General features: G+C 45.8%; 1 protein-coding gene across 3 annotated transcripts in view; it reads right to left on the bottom strand.

The window, feature by feature from the left end:
- The window catches only part of SIMC1 (SUMO interacting motifs containing 1), a 614032-nt gene that overhangs the window by 334192 nt on the left and 262839 nt on the right, over positions 1-17001 (bottom strand). For 2 of the 3 annotated variants that reach the window (XM_069651448.1, XM_069651450.1), the window contains exon 6: positions 1308-1415. The exons of the other annotated variant lie outside the window; for it this stretch is intronic. In XM_069651448.1, coding sequence (XP_069507549.1) covers positions 1308-1415 — 108 coding nt within the window. The remainder of the gene's footprint in view (positions 1-1307; positions 1416-17001) is intronic. 3 annotated transcript variants of the gene reach the window in all.

Below are 17001 nucleotides of genomic sequence, written 5' to 3'. Positions count from 1 at the left end.
TGGACCCCTCCCTCAGCCCACCTCCCGCCCCTCCGTTATAGTCAAAAACCTAGGCTCACTATGGACTCAGGCCTAACCCTCTCACGTCGGATCGACAATGTATCAAAATGCTGTCACTACCACTTCAAACGTCTGATACATTTTTCCATACCTCGCCTACCCCAACAGACTTGCAGTTATGTCTATTGTGATGTTGAGACTGGACTATGCCAACTCCCTATACCTGGGAGCACCGGCATACCAACTCAACAAACTCCAAAGAGCCCAAAACACTGCTGCAAAACTGCCCCTGGCTCTGGGTCACAGAGACAACATCTCACCCGCTCTCCGAACCCTCCACTGGCTCCCAGTCAGACGAAGGGCCACCTTCAAGACCCTAAGCATCACTCACTGAGCAGTGCACAAGACCGGACCAACGTACCTACAAGAGAAGATGAAACCCTACCTCCCATCTCGCACCCTAAGATCAAGCACTGCCCTCTTTCTAGTGATTCCAACCTCTAACTCTGTCAGAACCGGAGGATCCGCCTTCTCAATCTTGGCCCCCCCCCAACTCTGTGGAACTCACTCCCCCCACATATTCGACACACCCAAGACTATATGACCTTCCGTAAAGCTCTAAAAACGTGTCTTTCCGTAATGCCGACTATGACCATCTGAGGCAACTAAGACTTGCAACCCGATGACAAATGCTCAATGAGATCCTAAGCAATGATGCCACTGAATGTGCATATTAAGTCACTACTAAGCAAACACCCGCTTGAAATCCGGAATAGCAAGCTCCTTAGATTATAACTCCATCAAAACACTCACCTCCCATATCACTATGCTTACACTCTACTCGTCACCAACACACAATTAGAGTGCAACTACAACCCTCAATCAATTTCAGCCTAGCTGCTCACATACGAACATTACTCCACAAACACCTCATCATTCTAATAAAACTCAGTTACATCTCACGAAAACCGGCCTCGCTGCACACAGAAGCGTCCTACACAGGCCTAATGCAGCCAGAACCCAGTCTTGGTGTCTATCCTCCAGACTGCACACATTCAACTGATATCAAATACCACAACACCTAATGTTAGGCTGCAGCTACAATTAGGCAATTGCATCGGCTGCCCACATAATTGGTGCACCCAAGCACCCTCTGACTCTTTACTCTCCCAACTGACCTGGACTACGGTCCCCGAGGGCGTTCAACCTACGAGCGCTTTGAGGTCATACCAATGATATACAGAGCGCTATATAAATGCAAAATAACATATCAACTGGTAATGGACACACATTAAAATGACACTTACATCTGTTTCTTGTTCCGAGGCACATCTGCCCAGAGCGATGGAATGCTTTCAGGCTCTGCTTCTGAGGGACAGAAGGTCACAGCATTCATAAGCCACTGGATCACGTCCCTGCCTCAGAAAACAATGAGAGTAACAGGTGTTAGCCTTTGTATTCCATAAACAATTAAAACACATGATCTTGCAACTATTCTGATTTTTCCATTAAATAAAATGTGGTTTATGAAGTCCTCTGCCTGGTTGTTTTGACTTCCTAGGTGCTGACTCAGGGAAACGGATGCCTCCCTCGGCCAGTAAATGTTGTGTTTGGGGGCAGGACTCCCTGGTTGTTTTACCTTGGGTCCAGGTCACATGGCAGGGAACAATCATAATGCCACACCGAAGAACAGTCTTGGCAGTGTATACTCCCTCCAAACCCACTGGAGAAGGCCAACCACTGAAGCTGCATCTCTGCCCATATCCCTGATCAGACTTTGTTGGCCAATATTGATGCACCCGCCCACCTGACACTCCTCAACTAGGCCAAAAACACCAGCACCCAAAAAAAACTTTCTTTTAAGGGAAAATATATCCCTCTTTAATCGATGATGCGTGTTTTGATACCGTTACATCGTCACACGTTATATCAAGAGAATCCTTTCACAACATTCCTGGAACCCGCAGTGAACTCCTCGGTTACAAAGTAGCCAATCTAGTACTTCCCGAACAAAGATCTTGCCTGGGAAGACCAGGTTTCAGAACCATTGTTACCCAGCAAGAGAATCTCATGAAGGGGATTCAATGTTTCTATTTCCACACACACACGCTCAAAAAAGAAACAAATCATTCTGAAAGCTTAGTGTTAAGATGGGTTTTCAAAATCAACCCTGGGGATGGATTTTGGGAGGCCAACCTATTATGGTTCAACAGGTAAGACACTTAAGTCTAACCAAAACCCAATTAAGGTAGGTAGCAGTGTGTTAAAGCACAGATTTAGGAGGGGCATGAGAGTAGTTTAGCGCTACAAGGAGTCCACACAGAGGAACACTAATAATTCCAGCTAGATGGGTAAGTACAAAATATACAATGATTTTTACTGGCCTGAGATCTGCTGTGTAGTCCACAAGACTACAAGTCTTTGAGATCATGTTCCTTCATGGGATTTCGCTCTGGACGATTATACTCCTCCATTTACTGCTAGAGTGATCAGCATTGCTGGGAAGCTTTGAGTGGGGGTGGGGGGCTCTGCTAACTTGGTGGGTCTCAGAGGAGCAGAGTCAGAGCCTCTGAGTTTACAAAAGTGGAATCTACCGCAGTAATGCTGGCCCCAGTGTCTGAGAGCAGTGGTACCTGTACCATCTACCACTACACTATCCTTGACATAATTATTGGTATTTTCAGGGATGGAAGCATCAGCTTGTGGCTCATGGACGCTAGAGTAACCTCTGCTCCATCGCACCTGGCCACCCTCTTTCTCCTTTTTCCTCTCCTTATAACTACCAGAAGCACATTTGTCCTTATGGGACACTAACATCATCAATTTCCAGTCTCTTTGAATCCAACTCCTTGAAATCTGACAAATGCTGCTTGAGCTCAGGGGAGAAAGAAGCAAACATATGTTCCACCATGACCAGGTGTATCATGCCTTCAAAAGCATTTACCTTCTTGCCTTCAACCCACCCACTCAGGTTTTTAGGAGAATCATTTAGATCAGTGACCCAGGTGATGATCTCCTTTTTCCTGTGGTCTCTAAAACGCCAAGTACTGAGCAGGAGTCTCCAGAAACATTAAACGCAGAGCCGCTTTCATTTTTCAAAATCCTTTCTCTCAGCTTCAAGAGCTCCATAATACCACTGCATCCATTCTGGGGAAGCCTGCCAAGAGGATAAGCAACCCTAGTCTATTTTACCTCTTGTACTTCACAAGCATAGTCAAATGCAGTCCACCAATCTGGCATTTTTCTCATCATGAATATTTAACAGATCCTTAGGAAATCTTGGATGAGAAGAGCCAGAACCATTCCTAAACCATCTAGAAGAACCTGTAGGGCCACTCTGCCTCACCAATTCTAGCTGGAAAGTTCAGACCTTTTCTTTTTTAATCTCATAGGACTCCCTCTATGCCACCATATATTTGATTTCCATCTCCCTAATCCCAAACTTCCCCTTTCTTTTAAAATAAATGTTTAAAAACTCTATTGTTAGATTTTAATCTCGCACCTCCCTTTTTCAGACAACATAATTTGCAAAGGCATCCTTGGAAATCTCAAGGTTAAAATAGTGCCCCTCCTGTCCAATACATCCCCACCCACCCAAAAGTCAAGTACCCTGGGGCAACTCAATAAGATATAGCATGCCACATTCCTTACCACAACACCGGCACACCTCACTGTCCAATAGATACAAACCATGCATGCGTACTTGGGTCCAATATAGGTGTCGAAGAATCTTCTGCCTGGTAAGTTGCAAGTTCAAACCCAACGTGCTACTTAAACTAGCCTTCTGTATCCATCCCCATACTTTATCTGAAATGTCACATCCCAAATTTACCCTCCCAAGTCCTTCGTAGCTTTTCCCAAGACTCAACAAACAAAGGGTCCATAGGCATCACTTTAAGAAACGTTGACACTCCACGAATGGATGATGCAAACATAGCACATGCACCTGGCTCAGTCCCCAAAGGAGCCGACAACATATCCAGCCTCTGCAACACCACAACTCAAGTGACTCCAATTCCCTGAACCTACCTAACTCTCTTATGGGGGTACTGAGGAATGGTGATGTGTTGCGGGAAGGGCGGGTGATTCCTTTTGTGGAATTCCGCAGTGTGTTTGGTCTGGGAAAACAACCCCTTAATCAAAATCTGCATCAGTATCAGAAGTGGCAATAGAGTATTTTAAAGCCCTTTCTTCAGATTCAGTTGTGCTCTATATGGTTTCAATATTTACAGCACCATTACTACTGCTTGGCCCTAGCCCAGCATCAGGTACACCACCAACAGTTAAAGCATTTTTCTTTATTCCTCATCCATCAGTTTCTGCACTAATCTACTTGTGTTCAGAGAAGGGTTAGCCTACTTCTGCAAACAACGTTTTCAAATATTCAACTGTGTGTACAGCAAGAGTAACAACAGTGTAGGTTTTCACATAATTGAAGTAATGTAACTTTTACAGGCCAAACACCTTTAAACCTTAGAGTTCTGTGTACCAAGAACTATTTGATCACCCCAGGGAATTTACATTGAGTGACACAGACCTTATCCAGCCCCGGCTACCAATTTGTTAGGATGGATTACGAGGGGAACAATCTATTATGGTGAACAAGAAAGACAATGAAGACTAGCAAAACCCCCAAAAAGGATACAAGGTGTTCACCCCCAACCATAATAACTTTGCTGGCTATGTGGGAGCGGGTATTAATGATTATACTGGCTGGTTTGTTTTGTTGGGAAGGGTGAGAGCCCGTCCCACCCCCCGAAGCGCTTTAGAGTAAGGCGAGCTGCATTCGGAGCACTATGAGCCATGGGGAGGGGTGACTGTGGTAGGACCCACACCCCAATATAGTTAACTCACAGTGTAGACCAGGACACTGCCATTTTGTTTAGATGTTAGAGCATTTTGCGTAGATGTTAGTAACTATAGTTCGGAGACAAGGCCTGCACAGCGAATGCAGTATTTCATGCACTATGCCTTAATTGTGAGACGAGGGAAACTTCCAGCTATGTCCGAGCTCCCATGAGGACAATCCACACCCCCAACCGCTATAAAGTCCATTCATAGTTCTAACAGTGCTGCAAAAATAGGTTTCTATCCGAAAGGATTGTGCCCTACAAGGCCACAATCAAAGACCGGCACTGCACGTTATCTCGCACTGGCCAAAGAATGACCTGGCCCACACCCCTAGGCGACCCAGAGTTATGGCCCATATAACTGCCTAAACCCCAAGAGCCCTGAATTTCATGGCACAAGGTTATCTTCGACCATCACCCCTAAAGTCTTGAATTTTCAAAGAGAACAGACATTGCACGTCTGTGAGCTACAATCATGTAATTTGTATTGCAAGGTGCTGGGAAGGATAAATTATAGTTCAAAACGAAGGTTGAGACACTGGAGCCGGATGGCACGAAGAAGTGTGACTGAAATGTGTGTGTGGAGGTCAGAGTGCCCCAGAACCTCCGTTGTGCCATTCTTAAAGCCTGCAAGGAGCACAGCATCATTTATTTGTTTTTATTATAATGCACCCTATACCAGAGTTTGGTTTCTAAGCACGGATCCGTGATTCGAACCTCTGTTGCTCTAGTAGCATGTTAAGGGTGTAGTTAATTTGTTCTTTTGATCTTCGTCGATGAGAAGATCTCTGCAGCACCCACATGATGGAAGACAGACAGACAGACTGTGCTGGGACCAATGACCTGGCATCCCTTATGGGGCAGGCGGACCCTGCAAACCAACCAGCTGCGCAGGTTTTTACTGCATGTATTGCGTCACAATGACTATGCGTCTCCGCTTAAGACCCTGCTTGTACCCTTTTTCGGCAGAACATTCTTAGCAGCAGAGTTCTTTGCTGTTGCTCTCATCTTTGTGTGAGATTTAAACTTGCTACCCTTACAAGATCGACTTGGGCCTTTCTTCCCTAGCGGGTTGTATTCTCTCTGGTGTGAGTGTTCAGGGGCTTGCCTTCAGGGTTCTGAGCCCAAGTTTCCACATTTCTCGCCTGAAACAGCAGAACAGTCTATGGCCCAGACCCTTGGAGGAGCACCAGACGAAGAGCTAATCAGAAGTGGTGTTAGAGCTCAAGGGAACCCATATCCACATGGCCTGTGTGGCAAGACCGAGAGAGAGAATACACCAGGAGTGGCGTTCCCACAGGCAGTCGATGCCGCAGAAAGGTGCAGTGCCTGCCAACAGAGAACAGAAGGGCCTGGCCCAGAGGACAGCAAGAGTCTACAGAGAGCCAAAGGGCTCTCCCACAGGGATGTTGCCACCAGAGTCCCGTGCTGAGCCAGATGGGAGCCAACAATAAGCTGCATCTGATGCAAAACCCAGTTGACAGACAGACTCACTATTCCTCCCTTGGCATACCACCCAGAAGACAAAAGTATGTGGCAAAGTCAAGGCTAGGAGAATATCAAGAAGCCTCAAGGCGGCGTGAGCCGCAAGACACCCCAAAACTAGATGAGAACTGAGAAGCCCCAAGGCAGGGAGAATATTAAAAAGCACCAAGGAGGGGAGAGCACAGAGAGAACCCAATGTAGGAAGGGTACAGAGCATCCCCAGAGTGGGTAGAACAGCAAGAAGCCCCAAGGCGGGGGGAGACCAAAGAGACCCCAAGGTGTGTTGAGAACCAAGGAGCCCCAAGACGGGTAGAAAATCGAGAAGACCCAAGGCAGGGTGAGACCAAAGAGACACCAAGGTAGGGTGAAAACCAAGAAACCCCAAAACAGGGAGAATACCGAAAAGCCCCAAGGTGGGGAGAGTACAGAGACACTCCAAGGTGAGAAGAGCACAGGACAGCCCCAGAGTGGGGAGAACCGCAAGAAGCCCCAAGCAGGGTGGAGTCCAAAGAGACCCCAAGAAGGGATGAGAACCAAGTAGCCCCAAGGCGGGGTCAGCCCAGATAGACCAAGTTGGTGTGAGAACCAAGAAACCCCAAGGAGAGGTCAATACCAAGAATCCCTAAGGTGGAGAGAGCACAGGACAGCCCCAGAGCGGGTAGAACTGTGAGAAGCCCCAAGGTGGGGTAAGCCCAAAGCGGGGTAGAACCGAGATGCCCCAAGACAGGGAGAATATCGAGAAGCCCCAAGGCGGCATAAGAACCAAGAAACTCCAAAGCAGGGAGAATCCAGAGAAGCCCCCAAGGGGGCAAGAGCAACATAACAGCCACTGAGTGGGCAGAATGCAAGAAGTCATAAGCGGGGTGAGCCCAAAGGGACCCCAAGGTGGGGTAACAACTGAGAAGCTCCAATGCGGGGAGAAGACCAAGAAGCCCCAAGGCAAGGTGAGAACGAAGAAGCCCCAAGGCGAGGTGAGAACCAAGCAACCTCAAGGCAGGGTTGAGCCCCAAGGCGAGGTGAGAACCAAGAAACCTCAAGGCAGGGTTGAGCCCCAAAGCAGGGTGAGAACCGAGATGGCCCAAGGCGTGGAGAAAAATCGAGAAGCCCCGAGGCGAGGTGAGAACCAAGAAACCCCGAGGCGAGGTGAGAACCAAGAAACCCCGAGGCGAGGTGAGAACCAAGAAACCCCGAGGCGAGGTGAGAACCAAGAAACCCCGAGGCAGGGAGATGACCATGAGAAGCCCCAAGGCGGGCTGTTCCCAAAAACACTCCAAGGTGGGGTGAGCCCAAGGAGACCCCAAGGAAGGGGGGAGAAGCACGAAACCCCAAGGTGTGGAGGATACAGAGAAGCTCCAGTGTGGGGAGAGCACAGAGACCGTTAAAGTACAGGACTGCCATAGAGTGAGATAAATTGCAAGAAGCCCCAAGGCGGGGTGAGAACCAAGAAACCCCAAGGCAGAAAGAATACAGAGAAGCTGCAATTGGGGTTGGGGGGCGGCGGGTGAGAATATAGAAACCCCAAAGTAGGAAACTAGAGAAAGCAAGGGAAAGCCCTGAAGATGGGGAGAAACAAAAAACCCTACAGAGCGGGATCAAGAGACTGAGACAAACCATGGTGCTTTTTATTGCAGAGGTAGGGAGGGACCTCATGTTAGAAAAATATTCTAGACTGAGGACATCCTGATGGGCACCCTTTTACATATTTATTTTTAGAGTAGGACTAAGAATCTTAGACTTGGGGGCAGGTAGACCTTTGTTTTCATAAAAGAAAGAATAAGGACGTGTTCCGACCCCATGCCTTCATGACCATCTCTTAATTCTGACCTACCACACATCTTCTAGCCACTATAAGTAGTGATTTGCGATTAATTCAAAAAAGTGCACAAGTAAAAAGATTAAAACATAGTAGGCATATATCCACTGGCACCGGCCCATTCTGGAAATATTGCATTTGTAACCCAAAAGTTACAAAAGAAAGTTCTTAGGATCCAAAGTATCCCAAATGCACTTCACTTTAGGAGGATGTGTGCAGTTGTAAAAATACAAGTAATCCCTAAAGAGAGAAATAGACTCTCCGTACGATCAGTTTCCCCACACAAATGATCACAAGGAAAGGGAAGTAAAGCATAAGGCTTTATTTACCTGCAAGTCCTGCCAGAAGCCAAAACAAAGCAAAAGGAAAGGTGACCCATAGAAGTCTTTGTGAAATGCGCAAAAAGAAAATCTTTCCCAACACTTAGCCAGCGTGTTTCCAGCTTCTAATTCACACACTGGAAACAGTGAAGATCTTGGTTCACAGGCAGCACCAGTAAGAGTCACACGAAAAGGATTAAAATTCAAGACATTGTTCAGGGATAGGCTTGGTCAAGCTCCTTGAGACCAAGGCGGCCCCAGGATCACTCTGAGACAACAAATCACAGTCCTCATCCAATGATAAGCCACAGGTGGAGACCATCATTGAATCTTCCACCAAGGGGAGGAGAGCACACAATATATAAACACCCAGCCTCAGCTTCTCCTTGTGGGTTGCAGGAGCAGGAATCTCACATTTGGAGAAGGAACTGACAGTGGTGGAAGGAGCACAGTTTGGAGTGACAGAAGACAGCGGGGACTGGGCAACAGTAGAGAGCAGGAAGAGGTGTTGAGACCATAGCAGGTTAAGGGAGAGCTGGCCACATCTGAAGGAGAGCGTATAAATAAGGAGGTGGTATGAGACACGTTGGCAAATGAGGTAGTTAATGTTAAAGGTTTTTATATTGCGCAGAGGTGCCACTTCAGTAGTCTCTCGGCGCTCTGGCGGTTCTGTGAAAAAAGAAAAAAAAATGGCGGTGGTGTAGGTTAGTTGGAGGAGCAGGAGAAATAAAGGGAGCGGTTATGTGTGGTTGGCAGCTCCAGTTTGGATGTACTGTTCACTGAGCTTTGGTGCGAGATTCAGGAGGCAGACGTCATGTGGTGTTGTGCAAGGTTGTTTGTGCTATGTCTTGTTATGGTGAAGTGAAGTGTGCGGTTTACTGTGCTGTGGAGTTCTAGTTGTTTTAGTGCAGTATGTGAGGTGTTTGCAGCGGGTTGATTGTTAGAAACAGTTTGGGTTGTTAGTGGCCGTGGCTGATCTTCAGCTTTTCCCATTTATTATTTGCATCTTCCCTTCTGCTGTGTGCCCTTTCTAAATGTATCGGTAAAGTCGCAGCTGGGTGAAGGGTTCTTGCACTACTTTGCTACGCGCGTCTGTTGCCCGAATTCTGAGTGCAGTCCCTATTTCTGACTAGATGCCTGTTCCTAGCCCAGAGAGTGATCTAGTAAGGGGGTAGTTGGTGTTTGGTTCAGCTCCCTCTTGTTGCCCTTAGTCGTATGGCATGCCTGGGGTGACCATCCCTTTCCCCTTTCCATTCCTGTGTTTTCCTTGGCCTACTTGTCTGGCCCTAGCGTTTCTGGCTTATCACCCTCTCTTTTACGCAGCTATATGTTGGCCGGGGAGGTGGGGTTCTTCTCTTTCCAGTTCTATCCCTCAATCTTGTTTTTCCTTGTTATTTCGCTTTTTCCCCTGTGCTTTGTTAATCGGGAGGTGTGCAGACGTCATTCAGTCAGCTTCATTGTGTTCGGTTTGTGGTTGAAGAGCCAGGCTTTCAGCAGTTTACTGAATTTTGTATGGTCCTCCACGGTTCAAATTTCCCTCTGAATGGAGTTCCATAGATTCACAGCTAAGCGGGTGAATGCTGAGCCACCCAGTTTTTTCTTCTGGGACATTTTGGGTTCAAGGCGGATGTCATTGCAGGATCTCAGGGTTCTAGCTGGTTTGTAGAAGGAGAATTTCTTTTGGATAAAGGCTGCTCCCTGGCCGTGTATTGCTCTGTGCGTTATGTGCATGGCTTTGAAGAAGATTCTGTTTTTGACCGGGAGCCAATGTAGCATCCTGTGCACTGGTGTGATTTGATGTGATCTCTTCTGCAGAGTTTGAGGAGGAGTCTGGGCTGCCGCATTTTGTATTAGTTGTAGTTTCCTCATTAGGTATTCTGGCATTCCGAGGTATATGTTGATAGCATAATCAATCCTGGACATGAGGAATATGATGGCCAGTGTTTTGCGCGTGAAGGAGAGGAATGGTAGGATCTTTTTTCTTGTTTGTAGAAAGAAGAAGCATTTCCGGATTATTTCATTCACCTGGTGTTCAAGTGTTAACTGGTTGTCCATGAGGACAACAAGGTTTTTTACAGCTTTGGATGGCGTTGGTTGGTTTCCAGTTCCATGGGCCATAGTATGTGCTGGCCGTTCCCTTTGTCTTCAGTTGTAATCACGATTTCAGTTTTGTCAGGAATGATTTTGAGTTTGTTACTGTTTATCCATTAGCAGAGCTCCTTGAGACTCTCCTAGGGGGGCGTTCTCTTCTTGAATGTCCCCGAATTTGAAGATGATTTGTGTATTGTATGTGTAGTTGCAGCATGTTAGTCCGTGCCTTTTGATTGGGTTGATTAGCAGGGTCATGTAGATGTTGAAAAGAAGCAAGGATAGTGAGGAGCCTTGTGTTACGCCACAGGAAGAATCCTGGGGCGTGGATTTGGAAGGCTTTAACCAGACCGTTTGTCCTTTCCGCGAGGAATGATTTGATCCAGAGCAGTGCTGTGTCAGTGAGCCCCATTTCTTCCATTCTTTTTTATTATGATGCTGTGGTTGACTGTGTTGAAGGCAGCTGAGAGATCAAGTATCATCAGTCCTGATCTGGTGTTGGAATCTGCGTTCATCTTTAGGTCATCCATATTGAAACTAATGCTGTTTGTTCCTCTCAGGGGTCTGAAAACTACTTGCGCCTGATCCAGTAGTTGGTTATTTTCAACATGCTCCAGTAGTTGTTCGTAGACATAGGTCTCTAGTATTTTTGCTGGGTAAGGGATGTTAGATATTGGTCTGTATTTTGAGAGGTCATCCACATCGCCAGATGTATCCTTGAGTAGAGGTTTGACGTAGGCCGTTTTGAAAGCTCTTGGTACTTTCCCTGTTGAAAGGGATTGATTGAAGAGGTTTAGGTAACATTCCGCTGGTGTGTCCTGTGCGAGGATAGATTTATAGATGCCTGGAGGGCAGGGGTCCATCAGAGAACCTACCTTGTTGATCTTTTTCACCAAACTTAGTAGTTTTTCTCTCAAAATCTGTTGGAAGCAGTACATTTTGTTAGCTGGTCCCGGGGTTGGTAGTAGCTGGTGGGTTGTCTGGTTGATTGGTCCACTTTGTATGATATGGTGTATGCTGGTGATTTTGTTCTTAAAATGGTCTGTGAGCTCATCGCGAGGAATCGTGCTCTGAAACACTGGTGTACGAGCACCATACAAATAAAATATCAATATTGCATAGTTTTTGGAAGGGTGTCAGTGCGATTGTTGCATCCCGGTGGGTTTCTCATCTCATTCATGATGGTGAATAATTCTTTTTGAGGGTTGGTGGTTTTTTCGATCCGCTTGTAATAGTATTTCTTTTTTGCTTGTAGAATTTTGTATTTGTATGGTCTGATTTGTAGTAGGTATTGTATTCTTTTTCCTTGGTCGCGTTTGTTCCTCCATTCTTGTTCTAGTTTTCTGTTATTTCTTTCCATCACTTTTAGGTGGGGTGTGTATCATTTTGCCATTGTTTTCTTTCTTGATGGGACGACACGTTTTTCCGGGCAGATGGCATTTATTGTTTCTGCAATCCATTTCTGGATTAGGTTTGCTTTTTCTTCCATGTCTGTTGCATCCAATTACGTGGTTGCTGGCTTTGAGATTTCTAGTCGCTCCTCTAAGTTGCTGTTCTTGATGGTTCTCCAGTTTCTTTTCCAAATAGGGAGTTGTAACAGAGGGGGTGAACGGACAGGAGGAGATGCTGAGAGTTAAATAGGACGAAATAGCAGGGGACAGGAGGAAATGGTAGAATTAGGAGGAGGCAGATGCAGGAGGAAATGAAAACATGTCGATCCAGTAAAGGCAGTGTTAGGCAAGATTGTATGACGTACCCTTTGGGTGCACTACAATAACCTTGGCCTCCTGGCAATAGGGACCCAACCTTTGTTATAAGTCTGAACTACACAGGCTGGTAGTGTGGCTGAGTAGCCAGGCTTATCTCAAGAGGGGTCAATGGGAGCAGTAATGTTGTGTGTAGTAGCAGCTATTCAAATAAACACTTACACTCAAGGTTTCTTGATAAAACAATTATTAATTTATTTCACAGTCAGTTGTATATGCCTTCTTTAGAAGGGAGCAATATATGTAACAATTAAAGTACACTTCAAAACACGCTCTTAGTTTCTCTAAAGCAGATAACCATTGGGGATGGCACACAGGCACTTTCTACTCCCTCAGGTGACAAATAGCAAGGACACTGTGGACATTGATTTATCACTGGTACATTTAGAGCAATACTGAGTTTGGTGTAAAAGATAGAATAGAGGAATAAAACAATAGTTAAATAATTCACAAACAAGCAAGTACTTTTAAAAACAGTCCAATGCAGAGTAAATTAACCCTTTACTGGGGGGAAGGCCAAAGCATAAAGTCAGAGGTAAAGAGGAGTATCTCATGGAGCCAGGACAGCCAATGTTAATTGCACAATGTCAAGGGCAGCTGAAGATCTTCTTTTGCAGGTAGGTAAAAAGTCTTGCAAAGTTTTTAGAAATGTTTGTTGAAAATAAAACACTTGAAGGGCCACAAGCTGGGAGGCTTGTGAGGGGCAAAGCTTTAGCAACTCTGCAAGGTAACCAAGACAGGTCTCAACGGAGAACACGCAGGGCTACACAACAAGAGGTAAGTTTCTCTTAGCCTTTACAGTACCTCTTGTTAGAAGAAATGGTTCCAGCTGGCTTCTGTTCCCGTACAGCTCTGCAGATCCTATTGTTCCCGAGCCTCAGTCGTGGGGACAAGAGGGAGGACGTCTGGGGACTCCTGCTCTGCAATCGGAAGGTCAGCGGCAGCAATGGGCAAACTTCGATTCAGCAGTCCTTCATTGTTTCAGCTCCTCGTGTCTGACAGCAAATAGCAACACTGTGGTTCTCGGATACCACTCTGGACTTTCCTTGCATCTGGGGTCCAGCACTCTTGAGGTGGCTCAGGCTTGGTCAGTCCTGCATCAGGGAAGTCCGGAGGATATTTCTGGTGCTCGGGTCTGACTTAAAAGCAACACACACAATCTGGTGTTCCTCTCCCTGGCACTTCGGTTCCAGCAGCAGCGCAGTGGAAGTACAGCCAGCTCTGAGAGGATATCCAGACCGGCTTACTTTGGAGTTGATTGGTCTCACCAACTCAAAGGCAGAAGTCGTCCTTGCAGGGATTCTCTAGTTGAAGCAAATTTGGAGCTTAAGCACAGCAGCAGGGCTTCAATAGGCAAACCAACGGTGCAGGAGTTGCAGGAGGCGTCTCTTCCAAGTTCTTCTTCGTATTCCTTCGTCCAGTGGCCGACTGCCTTCAAAGCCAAAAAGCCAAAAAGCCTTGCCTTTTATGTTTCTCCCATTCATTCTGGCCTAGCGGTCAATCACACAGCAGGGTGGCTGTCCTTGCCAGACAGCCAGCCGGCCAATCACCTTTGGGTGCATACCTGTAACCAAGGGGATTAAGCACAGGGAGTTTCAGCCACCTCCCTCACTTCCTGCCCCTGCCAGACATACTGGAGCCAGAGGCAGGCTTCACTCGTGAATTCTGCCTAAGGAAAAACAAACAAAGGGACCAAACCTGGTTTGGCACGCGGAATAAATCTCAGAAAGGGCCTTTCCAACAAGAAATGGGAAAAAAGGCGACCAGGGCCATTTTGACAAAATGGGCACCAATGGATGCCTTACTGCAGCTGCGAACGCAGCCCGCAGTAAAAACACACAACTGTAGTCAAAAGTAAACGACTGCCACCAGCCATTAATTGTAGAAATAGTAACATAAAATTGTTACATGAGAAACTAGACAAAGGTGATACTAAGTAGCCCCTCCAGCACCCTATGGTAAAATAGTGTGTGCTGGGTCTAGAAAGTTACACAATGTAGTGAAGTCAATTTCACTTCACTGCTCTTGGAAACAGTAGTTTCACCAAGAGAAGGTCTTTAAACCTTTGGGAAATCTAAAAGACTTCCCCTGTGTCAATGCACTGAAGGTGCTGTGTGTCACAATGCAAAGATGATGCCTATGGAGTTTGTTAGACTCCAAAGTCAAAAGAAACAGAGTCCAAATCACTGAAAAATACTTGAGCGAGGGGAAAAAGGTCTCACCGTCTCCAGGTTAGAAATTAAAAGTCCTAAAGTCCAGTAAAAGAGCTGGGGGGTCTATAAAGGCAGAGAGGAATGGACAGATTTCTGAGAAGTATCTCTAGCAGTAAGGAATATAAAAATACTGCAAAGAAAAGTGTTGGTAAAAAGAAGATGTCATTCCTTCAGGAAGAGTTGGAGAAAGTGCCAGATATTTTATGGATCATAAGCCCATATGATGAGGATTTGTTAAAAGGGATAGGTGCAGTTAAAATTAAATTAAAACCAGGAGCTCTTTTACTACAGGCAAAGCAATATCCCATGTCCAGAAAGGCGGATGAATGTATATTTGAGACTATTTCTGCTTTATTGAAGCAAGGCATATTGGTCTTATCAGATTCGTCATGTAAAATGGCTGTGTATCCTGTGGAAAAGGAAAAGAAAATTTAAAAAAAAAAATCAACGGTGGGGTTGTGGAGATTTATTCAGGACCTTCGCCCTCTAAACAATATAGTTGAAGCAGAGTTTCCTTTAGATCCAAATCCTTCGACAATATTGTGCAATATCCCATCTAATGCTAAATATATTACAGTAATAGATTTTAAAAATGCATTCTTTTCAATTCCACTTCATGAAGATTCACAATATTTGACTTCCCTTTTCCTAAAGAATAATATGTCCGAAACATACTTGTTTGCCCCACGGGTACTGTGAGTCCCCTTCCATCTTTAACAGAGTCCTCGAGGTGAACTTGGGTAATGTCCAACTTGAAAGTGCAATAATTCAGTATGTGGTTGACATTTTGGTGTGTAGTGAGACAGAGGAAAGGTGTAGAAGACTCCGTTAAACTCATGACCATACTATTAGAGAAAGGAAATAAGGTAGACAAGGAGAAGTTGCAATATTGTCAGGAAGAAGTTTTGTACATAGGACAGTTCATCTCTCACAAAGGGAGAAAGGTGACCCCTGAAAGAGCAGACGCAATCATGAAAACCTAAGTACCATAACAGTAAGGCAAATGCAACAGTTTCTAGGTTTATGCAATTATTGCAGGGCCAGGGTTTTCGACTACAGTACGTATATCAGAACACTTTTAAAAGGACTTAAAGAAGCACAAGATAAGAGCACGATAACATGGACAGATGAGATGACCGAAGGGTTCGAAGAATTGAAAAAGGCGATTAGTACAGCCCCTGTTAGGGATCCCAGATAATAATTAAGAATTGTATTTATTCTCCCATTCAAATGGAGAAGTCATAAAAGCAGTTCTTACACAGACGACATTAGGACATTGACATAAACCACTGGCATACTACAGTGGGATTCTAGATCCAGTAGGGACACTATCCCTGTGAGCAATCTTTAGCTGCTGCTGCATTTGCAATTGAAAAAGCTTCAGGTATAACGATGGGGTGCCCAATAACGTTATTTGTAGAGCATGCATTATTCTCAATTTTAGAGAAACCCAAAGTACATTGACCACACAAAGAGTCGGGGTACGAGGTGATTATTTCCAACCCCACCATCAAAATTGTTAGATGTAAAACAGTGAATCCAACAATGTTTATAGCAGAACCAGTAGTAAAGGATGATTATGTGCATGATCGTATAACATATATTGAGAATTATAATGAAATCCCCCACTAAGCTAGAGAACATTCAATCGGGAGGGGTGAAGTTTTTTTTATTGATGGTTCTTCGAAAATTGACCAGCCGACTGAGGAAAGGCATACAACAGCAGTAGTGAAACTGAATACAGAATGTGAATTCAAGGTAGTAACAAGCATGAGATTGTCTTCAAACTATTCAGCACAAGCTGCAGAATTAGCGACATGTCATGATCTCTGCTTCCAAAAGATCAGGACTTGCCCGACTCCCTTGGAAGCAGACCCATAACCCCGGTTCCGAGTGCCAGCCAGTCCCAATTGGGACCTTTTGGACCCTGTCCTGGCGCCAGTGGCACCAGGCTCATAAAGATGCCCAGTCCCAGCGCTGGAAGCGCCGGGCTCATAATGCTTGGGTGGACTTACCTGCAGCAGACCATGCTGCTTACTTACCTGCCAGTTGAACCCCGGATCCTCTTCTGTTTGGGACTACTTTTCCTGTTGGGTGGGGCAGGTGCCACTCCCTAGGTTCAGAACACTGGAACTCTTCTGGAAAGCAGGAACTCTTTTCTTACCTAGGCGTGGCTGTGGAAGGAGACACCTAAGCACTACAGGAGGCTATTTAAACCACACCCGATGGATGAATCTTGCTTTGTGTTATTCTGCATTCTCTGCAGCAGAACGCTCATCGTGTCTTCTGCTTCTGATCCTGGGCCTAAGGAAACAAAGGCTTACCATCCTGGAATCCAGTCTTCAGCAGCACCTGTAAAGACAAAGAAAGAACAGGTTAGCACTACGGTCTTCAGTGGCAGCGCATCTCTTACCTGGTCCATCGGCTGTCACCAACGCCTCGCGCTGCATTCCGGCATCTGAAAGG

This window comes from Ambystoma mexicanum, chromosome 3p (assembly GCF_040938575.1).
Source record: "Ambystoma mexicanum isolate Mex_15411 chromosome 3p, UKY_AmexF1_1, whole genome shotgun sequence".
NCBI lineage: Eukaryota > Metazoa > Chordata > Amphibia > Caudata > Ambystomatidae > Ambystoma > Ambystoma mexicanum.
The sequence above is the reverse complement of the archived record's forward strand: the minus strand, read 5'-3'. Positions and strand labels throughout refer to the sequence as shown.